Here is a 10,920-nt window from a genome sequence, read left to right as displayed (position 1 = left end):
TCTATTCTGACAAGTGCCCCAGTCCCTGCCGATGCGAAACATCCCCATAACATGATCCTGCTTCCACCATGTGTCACAGTAGGGATGGAGTTCTTTGGGTGATGCGCTGTGTTGGGTTGTGCCAAACACAACGCTTTGCATTTAGGCCAAAAAGTTCCATTTTAGTTTTGTCAGACCACATAACTTTTTGCCAGATGGCTACAGTCTTTTTTTCTTTTTTTTGCATACTTCAAAATAGGATTCAAGGTGGGCATTCCCAAGTAATGGCTTCCTTCTTGCCACCCTACCATACAGGCCAGATTTGTGGAGTGCTTGGGATATTGTTGTCGCATGCACACTTTGAACAGTCTTGACCATAAAAACCTATAGCTCTTGCAAAGTTGCCATTGGTCTCTTGGTAGCCTCTCTGATCAGTCTCCTTCTTGCTCGGTCATCCAGTTTGGAGGGACGGCCTGATCTAGGCAAGGTCTTGGTGGTGTCATACACCTTCCACCTTCCAATAATCGTCTTCACCATGCTCCAAGACCTTTGATTTTTTTATTTATACCCATCCCCTGATCTGTGCCTTTCAACAACTTTGTCCCAGAGTTCTACCCAGCAGAGGGAACCTACAGGAACTGCTGAATTTATCCTGAAATCATGCGAATCACTACAATTTAACATAGGTGGAGGCCACTTAACTTGGTGCGTGATTTTGAAGGCGATTGGTTACATCTGAGATAATGTAATATTGCTATTACAAGGGGGGTGGACATTTATCCAACCAGGCTATTTCAGTTTTTATTTTGAATTAATTTTCTATAAATTTCTAGAATTTTTTTTTTTTTTCACTTGGAAGTTGTGGGGTAGGATGTGTAGATAAATGAAAAAAAAAATGTTTTATGCATTTTAATACCTGACTATAAGGCAACAAAAGGTGAAAACTTTGAAAGGGGGTGTAGACTTTCTATAGGCACTGTGTGTGTGTGTGTGTGTGTGTGTGTGTGTGTGTGTGTGTGTGTGTGTGTGTGCGCGCCCACACACACACACACACACACACACACACACACACACACACACACACACACACACACACACACACACACACACTTTCAGGAACCAGAGAGTCCCCTTGTAGATTTACAGCTTCATTTACATGCTTCATAGATAATGTAAGATGCCTTTATTTATGAAGGAATGATGTGAAGTTGGGAATATAAACAAAGCATGTCTTAACTTTAATTAAGAATTTTGCCCTCTTGGTACAGATTATCAGTAGCACTAAGATAAGTGAATAATACCTTGGATAAGAATGTCTACTGTACAGCATTAAAACAAGAGTGTGATTGCTATACCAAGCTACCCTGGTATCAGCTGCTCTTTGCATGGGGCAGCAGATCTGTTATAAGATAACAAGCAATATTCTTGTCTTTCCTATTATTCATGTTCAAGCTTATAGAACATATCCCTGTTAGTGATTTTGTTATTTCCTTCAAAACAAGGAAGGGAACTTTTTTTTTTAGAGCATTTTACAGCACTGGTATTGTATCGACCCCGATAGTAACTTTACAGAAAGGGTACCCCAGGAAATCTGACTACCTAAAGCTTCTTATACTGAAAACTAAATTCAAATAGGCATATTAGTATATTAGATTTGTATGCTTTTTGGCTATTTTGAAATGGAACAACTCAGTTTGGCCCCCTTGTTTGCTTTCATGGGGCTGTTTCGTGCTTGCGTACCATTCTGTGGTAAAATCTGTATCATATTCAGGTAATAAAAAAATATAGCACTAAAAATGCCTCCCTCTTTCACATCCTTCCTGTATGTAATTTACATCCTCTTGTATTCAAATTTTTTTTTTTTAAAGTTATTAATTCATCAAATATTCAGCAAAATAACTTTAGGGTCCTCAGACAAACCATATAGTACATTCCTTAAATTAGACAGCAGTAACAACAGAAAAATGTTGAGTCACATAAAAACACTTTTTTTCTTTCTTTACAAAAATCCTTCATAAAAATTCAGATATATTAATATAATACATTCAGTCATGGTCTACTGAAATATAAATGTTATGTACCTGCCACTTAAAATGCTAGCAGCACACCAGCAACAGGAAAAAGCTTGCAGACATTGCATGGACAAGCCAAATGCTCTTCCAATTCCTTCATATGGGAAGTTTCATTAGAGTATAATTCTGATGTCACATTCTGGGGCGAGGAGGGGCTACTATATATTTTTTTTGTTTCCTGCTTTGTGGCACATCATGCTAAATAAAGAATCTCTTTATTGCTCTCTATTCTCCCAGTTCAAACACATGCTTGCTCACTGTTGGCACTGAAGTGAATATCAGATGTTCACCTCACACTGTTGGCAGGTACTGTGCAGTATCTCTGGTGAGATCCAAGTTCAGATTAGTGGTGTTTCGCTACAGCGACAGAAGTCTGTTTGCTCCCGTTCCACTTCCTGTTAGGGCTCCTTTAGAGTGTTGATACGGGCGCAGATTTTCAGGGCTGGGCCCAGCTTGATATTCATGGCACTCATCAAGTGATCTTCCTTGAGAAGCAGCAGCGCCTGGCCGTCAATCTCCTGGGCGCGGAACTCAGCAGCAATGTCCTGGCAGCCTGTGGAAGGATGACATGCCATTACAGATCACTGCACCTGAACTGAGATGGGATTACTACTGAATTAAAGCGATTTCTAAGGCCCTGAAATCACAAGTATATGCTTGTTTGGGAGGGCCCGGGTCTGTCTATCTTTCACTAGACTTTACCCAATGCCAAGTCCATATACAACCATGAATTGTCTTTGAATAGACTTTAAACTGGATAATTTATTACACGTATTACTTTCTTTAAATTCATTGGTTCTCATTTCATTTTCACCGATCTGATTGGCCAAATTAGTACATGTAAGAATTAGAACGTGTACTAAATAACGTTTTTGACCCAGGTCGCCTTCCATAGAAATCCTGGTGAAAATAAAACTTGTAGTGTTGTGAGGTCAAACTGGCGGTAGTGTTAGACATGAGACATGTGAACACAGTAAGAAATTACATTTAAAAACAAAGAAGCCACAAATGAGAAGTCACCTGGTAAAGCATAAATAAAGGCCCAGACTTCATTGACTGTCCACTGCGTGGGATCGGACTGTACAGAGGGCAGGCTCTCATTACTGCCTGACGGGTGTCTCACTCTGAGCTCCCGCTCCCTCCCCTGTTCACTCTGTCGCCGCAGCCGTGTTGTCATGGCAACAGGAACTGTGTCTTCTTCAGGCGACTGGCTGCGAGCTGGTTGCATCCCACCTATGGCGGGATAAGTAGCTGGCAACTAAAATAAATAAATGAAGATAAACAGGCTTTTCCATTTCCAATTCCAATAAAAACTAATTTTAAGCCTATTTAAGGAAGCATTCCAAGCATAATCTACCAATCAAAGTTGGCAAAGACTGGCTTTAGCACGAGTAATTTAAATATCTGAAGCACGACTATCCAACTGCAATGAAACATGGTTTTTAGTGCGAGTTATTCAGAGTATCATATTATTAGAAGAAAGACAGCAGACACACCTTGATATTTACACAGAAGCACACAAGCATTCTAACTGTACTGCCTCCGATGCATTGCATATTTAACCCTTTGCAGTCCTATGTCGGACCATGTCCGACATTACCATTCTCTTTCCTATCCAATGTCGGACCCTGTCTGACATCATCAAAAAGACATAAAGCACGGGACTCTAGCTGACCGATAGGAGCTGAATGAAAGCGAAAAAAAAAGGGCATATCTCATAGCCCCATCCACTACGGACATAACAAAGTTAGCTGCTTCTGCATCCAGCCCTCAAAGAATATCACAGACATTTGCAGAGCTTTTTGGAGATGTTATAGTAATAAAATAATGAGTTCACATGGATCACATTATTGAGGAGTTTGGTGATAAAATGAGTGATCAGGTGAGGATTTATCAGTATGCACTCTATAAAGAGGTATGTAAAAAATACAATGAACAAGGGGTGGGGCTTGGCTGTAGATACTGTACTGAGTGTCCTTTTGCGATTCAGTGCCTTTTAAACCTGTTTTAGTCTGAAAAAAAAATATTTTTAAACAGCGCGCGTAAAACAAAAAGCACGTGCGAAAATAAATTGGACCTGACGCACCTGACAAGCGCTGAATAAATGGACTGCAAAGGGTTAAATATCATTGTCGTCCGTCCCCCCCGACCCTCCCCCAGCAAACCCAGTTTGCAGCAGACCCACCTGTCGGAGAAAGTGCTCCCTGGACCCCCCCTCTGCCCCTCTGGGTCGGCGCCCTCGTCGCCCATCTGGCTTCCGAGTCCAGCGGACCCCCTTGTCTGCTTTCAATAGGCTGACTCTTTTAGTGCAACTAACATTGAACCTGGAAAAGGAAGAACAGAAAACACACAGGATATGTAACACTGTACAATGTGTGTTCACACAGAAAGCACTGATGGGCAGCCTGCTAGCTAAATAAGAGATGCTCTGAATTGCTGTTGTTTTCAATAGATTGTGACTTATACTGGGAAGAGAGTAACCAGTATAATAATACAGAGAAAGTCAGACTGCCTCTAGATGGAGCCTTAAAGGGATAAGTTATATCATCTACATTTTCATATTATTTATTGTCTTTCCTGTTTAATATGCTGTTATAAGGTGTGTCCTTTGCCATCCCCTTTTATTGTTTCAGCTTAGATCCATATTTACCAAGAAAATATTCCAGCAAAAAACAAATATATTCTGAAGTGAGTTGGTTTGAAAATTGAACAGTAGGGATGTGCCACTTGGCTGTGATTTTTTGGCTTCTTTTTCTGTACAGACATTTTCCATTTACTTACTCAACGCTGCCACAGTCAGTCAGTAAACACATAACTCACATTTACTAAACCGTCAACAATGCTAAACTTAGAACATGCTAAAAGAAACCTCAGTGACAAATGTTTCAATTGGAAGAAAGTCGTTGAATTGACTTAAAGTTATTTGAGTATTTCTGAGCCCCTTAAACTTCACAGAGTTGGGACAGGAGACAAGTGAGTGAGAGAGTCTAGAGTGGTAGTAGCCTGAAGAACTGTAGCAGCCTGGTGAGCTGTAGCAGCCTGGTGAGCTGTAGCAGCCTGGCGAGCTGTAGCACCCTGGAGAGCTGTAGCAGCCTGGCGAGCTGTAGCACCCTGGAGAGCTGTAGCAGCCTGGAGAGCTGTAGCACCCTGAGAGCTGTAGCAGCCTGGCGAGCTGTAGCAGCCTGGTGAACTGTAGCACCCTGGAGAGCTGTAGCAGACTGGCGAGCTGTAGCACCCTGAGAGCTGTAGCAGCCTGGAGAGCTGTAGCACCCTGGAGAGCTGTAGCAGCCTGGAGAGCTGTAGCACCCTGAGAGCTGTAGCAGCCTGGCGAGCTGTAGCAGCCTGGCGAGCTGTAGCACCCTGAGAGCTGTAGCAGCCTGGCGAGCTGTAGCAGCCTGGTGAACTGTAGCACCCTGGAGAGCTGTAGCACCCTGAAGAACTGTAGCAGTCTGGAGAGCTGCAGCAGCCTGGCTCCACACTCTACTGTACATGTTTCTGTTTCTGCTGTGGTTAACACTGCCTCCACCACAGAATACAGGAAGCACATCTTTTACTGCTTAAAAGAAATAAACAAAACGGTTTGGGCTGACCCTATTAGACTACACCTTGTGGTGAGATTTATCAGAAATGCATGAGAGAAAATAATTCAGTATCGGGAAATGCATTTAGTGGTGCTGCTAAGTGGGTTAAATAAGTAATCAGGTCTTACGCTGAAGCAAGTGCAAAGGCAAAGGCTAGCAGCAAAATTAATGATTGAAGGTGAATAATTAAGTTACTGTGCCACTTTGCTCTGCTGATGTGGAAAGATAATTTACGCCAGATCTGGAATCTTCCAGGACTACCAGCACTGCTTCTAGAAGTGTTGCATTAACTACTTAATAGAACTAAAGATTAGCCTTGGGTGGACTTTCGTCACCTAGATTTAACAATGTGTCTTTGCACAACAGCAGTGGTCTCTGGTGACTTTACAGTAAATGAATAAATAAATAATGAAATACAACTCAACTATAACAAAATTAACAAATTCATATTTGTACCTTTTGGCACATGACTTGGAGCAGAATCGTTTTGACCTCAGGAATTTGTGTGCATATCCCATCTTCCTACAGAACTCGCATTTCAGCAGCTCTGTCACAGTTTCCTCCATTACCCCTATGAAAAAGAACAGAACCATATGAATATGATTTTAAGCAAGCAATGTGCTGCACGGACAGGGTAGAAATGTGCCCAATAGCCCCCTTTGGCTATTTGCTCAATCTAGTTATTGAGATGTATAATAAAATCATAATAACTGTGTCCAAAACTCTGTGCTTTTTCTATCATCCTTTTATACTAAACTCAGCATAGATTATCTTATACTTAACCCTGAAGAGGGGATCGGATGGCTTTTCCTATAAAAACCTATAGCCTAACATGCAGATGTTATGAGGTATCCCTTCCAGTCTTGCACTGGTCCTGATGAAAGGTACAAACCCTCAGCGATGATGTCATCCATGTCACTGTCTGTGGAGTGTTCTGGCTCTTCGGTCTCCATCATGGACTGTGGCTCCTCACTGTTGGGTTCCATCACCTGCTGCTCACACTCCTTCCCTTTCTTCTCAGTCAAGAGGGAAGAACGACTTACCTGTGACAAAACAAAACAACAAGCCGCAGTTCAGACCAGAATTAACCCATCAATACCGCTCAGGGTATTCGTGACAATGCCTTTGAACCTTTCAAATCTTTTATTATATACTTTATAAAAGGTTGTCCGTCACTTTACAGTCAAATAATGACAAGATTGTGAAACAATAAAGCTGTACAGTTACATACAAGTTTTTCCAGCAAATTCTTATCAGGCTTATCATTTTTGTTTGAGAACGTGACTATAACTTCTTCAGCAATAGCAGGAGTGGAACTGCTTGCAAGTACAGTACAGAGTTGATTATCCCAAAGTCTATTAACCTGATCGTCAACTAACCGGACCGCTGCTTGGTCCCAATACAACATGCAGTGTTACGTGTTTACAGCAATTTTCTGTTTGCAATGCACTCTGGTTGCTTTCAGCGTGTGGGTCAATATTCCCCCATTAGTCCAGATACTTGTCATTATACTGTATACTAAAATATAGGGGGAAGCCCACTGGGTCATGACCAAGTGACTAAGGGATTTCTGAGAAGGGACTATTGAGCACTATTGAGGTGTTGAAGTTAATCAAACATGCCTCAAAGGAGAATCCTGTCCAGTAGTCATACACACAGAATCAGTGAGGTGGATTCTATCAGGTCAATGCCTGATGCACACGTTCCACTTCCAAACCTCACTGTCTCATTGTGATCATGCAATGTCACTCCAACAGAGTTTTGGGCAACACTGGCAAAATGTATGTTTTCATCGGTTATTTCTGGTAATGAACCAGGCATTTGATATTCATTTCCTACAATCATTTCCATAAACTCTATCATAAAATCTGAATAAAATGTAATAACTAAGCCAAGATGACAAGTATTTTATTGGCAGAATATAACTAAAAGTCATAGGATCCATGAACATTGCATAATCTCATTTCCCATCAACAAAATATTTGCAAGCATATGACTGAACTGTTACCACAGGCACTCAGAAGCATCGCTAAGTATTGCCAATTAGTATTCACAGACTGATGTAGCCTACTTAGTGACTGCTAAAGATCACAGTAATACTTTGAGGCTGAGTGGTCCAGTGGTAAAAGAAACAGGCTTGTAACCAGGAGGTCCCCAGTTAGCTCAGCCACTGACTCGTTGTGTGACCCTGAGCAAGTCACTTAACCTCCTTGTGCTCCGTCTTTCAGGTGAGACCTTGCTGTAAGTGACTCTGCAGCTGATGCATAGTTCACACACCCTAGTCTCGTATGCTGTAAAGCGCTTTTTGAGGGTGGTCCACTATGAAAGGCGCTATATAAAAATAAAGATTATTATATAGTAACATAAATATAGTCAGTTACAGTTGTAGGCCTTTTTAAGTAATACCCTTTTTTTGCACATTAAAACAAAAATTGCAAAACATTTGAAAAAAGTTGTATGAATTCAACCATATTTTAATGGTCAATTTGACTGGCTCTTGTATTTTTTCCTGCAGCAGTTGCAGCTCAGTGATATCTCCCTCTAGTGGACGTACCGGGAATGGCTCGAGCCCCTCCTGGATGACAAAGCCCTCGATGAGGTGGGTGAGGATGTGTGGTTTGACAATCGCCTGTGGAAGCTTGTTCTCTGGGACAGGTTTGCTGGGGCTTGTGACCACAGCAGGCAGGAGAGTAGGGGGGAGAGGAGGAGGAGGAGGAGGAGGAGGAGGGGGAGGGGGAGGAGGAAGAGGAGGAGGGGGGGAGCTGTTGATGTAGGAGGGGTCCGAGGAGGATCTGATCACAGAGGTGTTGCTTGAGGTGTTCACACACGGAGGTCCAGGCAGACCTGGGGGGAAGAGAAAGAAAGTGAGGGAAGGGAGTCACTCAGCTGTTCATTAGGAAAGAAAATCTGGATCATTTATTTTGGTTTAAGGTTAGGATTAAGTGTGGGGTAAAACTGTCTTTAAGATTAGGTTTATGTGACCCCTTCTGCCATTCACTTTCACTGGGAATCCAAATCTTGTTACAGGTCCAGCTTGGAGAAACATCTCATTGACTACATTAAAGTAGAATAAAGAGTTACTTGAGGCAGCCTGTAGTTATTATTAAAGAGATTATTAATATTTTGCTTTTTACTTATTTAAAAGTCTATCATGGCAGGTTGTTCCCTATGATTATCCATCATTGTTTCTGCTTACATCATGATTTGCCATGCCTACTTACTATACCTGAAGGACAATCTTGCAATCTAAAAGTCTACTCTAGGCTGACTATGAGGAAGTGAGGCATTCGTGCTGCACCAACGCCCACAGATGCAGCACTGTGCACTGAAGCCTGTAGAACACAAATCTGCTTCCCCATCTCACATCCTCACAATCAGCCCAGTCTAATCAAAAGCCATTTTTGTTGGAATAGTAAGCATGACAAATTATGATAGATACAGAAACAACAATAGAAATACAGGTGAACGCTGAACTTAAAAAACACTGCTAAGATAAAATGCCCTTGAATGGCATGTTTACAACTCTGTCTAAAGAAATACTAAAAGAAACTAAAATCAGACTTTTTGTGAAGACACTGAAAATGACTTCCTAGTCAAAATGTTGGTTACTGAATTTTTTGTTTCGTTTAGTATTTGTTAAACAGCACTATAGTGTGTCGATTACTACTGTGTTTGTAAAACAAAAGAAGTAGCTTTGAAAAGCAGCATCATAAAATCCACAAAAAAGATATCTCAATCCCTCAATTTGCTGCCATTTCCTTTATATTTACCTGTTGAGACATCTTGAGTGGAGCTCTCCTCGCAGTCCCCGACATGACCAGCAGGGGGTGACAGAGCAGGAGGTGTTGGAGTTCTGTTCCCAGGTAGACACTCCTCCCCGTCTTCTCTCATCTCTTCACACATCCCCTCCACCCGGTAGACCTGCTTAACCCGACCCCCACCACACCCCCATACATGGAACGAGAGGAGCCACAAATCAGTGCCCAGAGACATAATCAAACAGCAACAAACACACACGTCCATTTTAAACATACCGGTAATGGAATAATCTCACCTCTCCTGTACTTCTAATATGTTTGAAAAGAAGCACATGTATTTTAATTAAAAATACATAAATCTGGTACCACACTGAGAGCTATCTATGCCATATTTTCAGGTAATCTGTTATGCTTTTACTTCTTAGGTCATTTTACCTTAGCAATATCTTCAGATAAAAACACATTACTGGCTGCAAAGCATGTCAGTCAATTGAGGAAGCAGCTAGCAGCTAGGCGTTGAAAATGTACTCTCCTACCTGAAAGTAAGGCCTTCAAACATATATATAGAGAATAAAAAATATAATAAAAATATATAAGTATATATATATATATATATAAATATAAATATATATATATATATATACACACATACATACACACAGTACTGTGCAATAGTTTTAGGCAGGTATGCTGTAAAGTAAGATTGCTTTCAAAAATAGACATGTTAATAGATTATATTTATCAATTAATTAAATGCAAAGTGAGTGAACAGAAGAAAAATCTAAATCAAATCCATATTTGGTGTGACCACCCTTTGCCTTCAAAACAGCATCAATTCTTCTAGGTACACTTGCACAAAGTCAGGGACTTTGTAGGCATATAGTCAGGTGTATGATTAAACAGTTATACCAAACAGGTGCTAATGATCATCAATTCAATATGAAGGTTGAAACACAGTCATTAACTGAAACAGAAACAGCTGTGTAGGAGGAATAAAACTGGGTGAGGAACAGCCAAACTCAGCTAACAAGGTGAGGTTGCTGAAGACAGTTTACTGTCAAAAGTCATACACCATGGCAAGACTGAGCACAGCAACAAGACACAAGGTAGTTATACTGCATCAGCAAGGTCTCTCCCAGGCAGAAATTTCAAGGCAGACAGGGGTTTCCAGATGTGCTGTCCAAGCTCTTTTGAAGAAACACAAAGAAATGGGCAATGCTGAGGACCGTAGACGCAGTGGTCGGCCAAGGAAACTTACTGCAGCATATGAAAGACACATCATGCTTACTACCCTTCGCAATCGGAAGATGTCCAGCAATGCCATCAGCTCAGAATCGGCAGAAAACAGTGGGACCCTGGTACACCCATTTACTGTCCGGAGAAGTCGGGTCAGAAGTGGCCTTCAGGCCAAAAAGCCATACCTCAGACATGGAAACAAGGCCAAGCGACTCAACTTAACAGTGAAGCATGGTGGAGGTTCCTTGCAAGTTTATGGCTGCATTTCTGCAAATGGAGTTGGGGATTTGGTCA

At 41.5% G+C, this 10,920-nt stretch overlaps 1 protein-coding gene across 6 annotated transcripts in view; it reads right to left on the bottom strand.

Moving 5' to 3' along the window:
• Positions 1-1,951: 1,951 nt before the first annotated feature.
• The window catches only part of LOC121322895 (polyhomeotic-like protein 3), a 26,682-nt gene continuing 17,713 nt past the window's right edge, over positions 1,952-10,920 (bottom strand). For all 6 annotated transcript variants that reach the window (XM_041263448.1, XM_041263451.1, XM_041263447.1 and 3 more), the window contains 7 exons: positions 9,403-9,553; positions 8,187-8,476; positions 6,525-6,675; positions 6,089-6,203; positions 4,237-4,375; positions 3,072-3,309; positions 1,952-2,604 (listed from right to left, as the gene is read on the bottom strand). In XM_041263448.1, coding sequence (XP_041119382.1) covers positions 2,450-2,604; positions 3,072-3,309; positions 4,237-4,375; positions 6,089-6,203; positions 6,525-6,675; positions 8,187-8,476; positions 9,403-9,553 — 1,239 coding nt within the window. In that variant the 3' untranslated portion in view covers positions 1,952-2,449. The remainder of the gene's footprint in view (positions 2,605-3,071; positions 3,310-4,236; positions 4,376-6,088; positions 6,204-6,524; positions 6,676-8,186; positions 8,477-9,402; positions 9,554-10,920) is intronic.

Source organism: Polyodon spathula, chromosome 11, assembly GCF_017654505.1.
Source record: "Polyodon spathula isolate WHYD16114869_AA chromosome 11, ASM1765450v1, whole genome shotgun sequence".
In the NCBI taxonomy this organism is placed as follows: Eukaryota; Metazoa; Chordata; class Actinopteri; order Acipenseriformes; family Polyodontidae; genus Polyodon; species Polyodon spathula.
The sequence above is the reverse complement of the archived record's forward strand: the minus strand, read 5'-3'. Positions and strand labels throughout refer to the sequence as shown.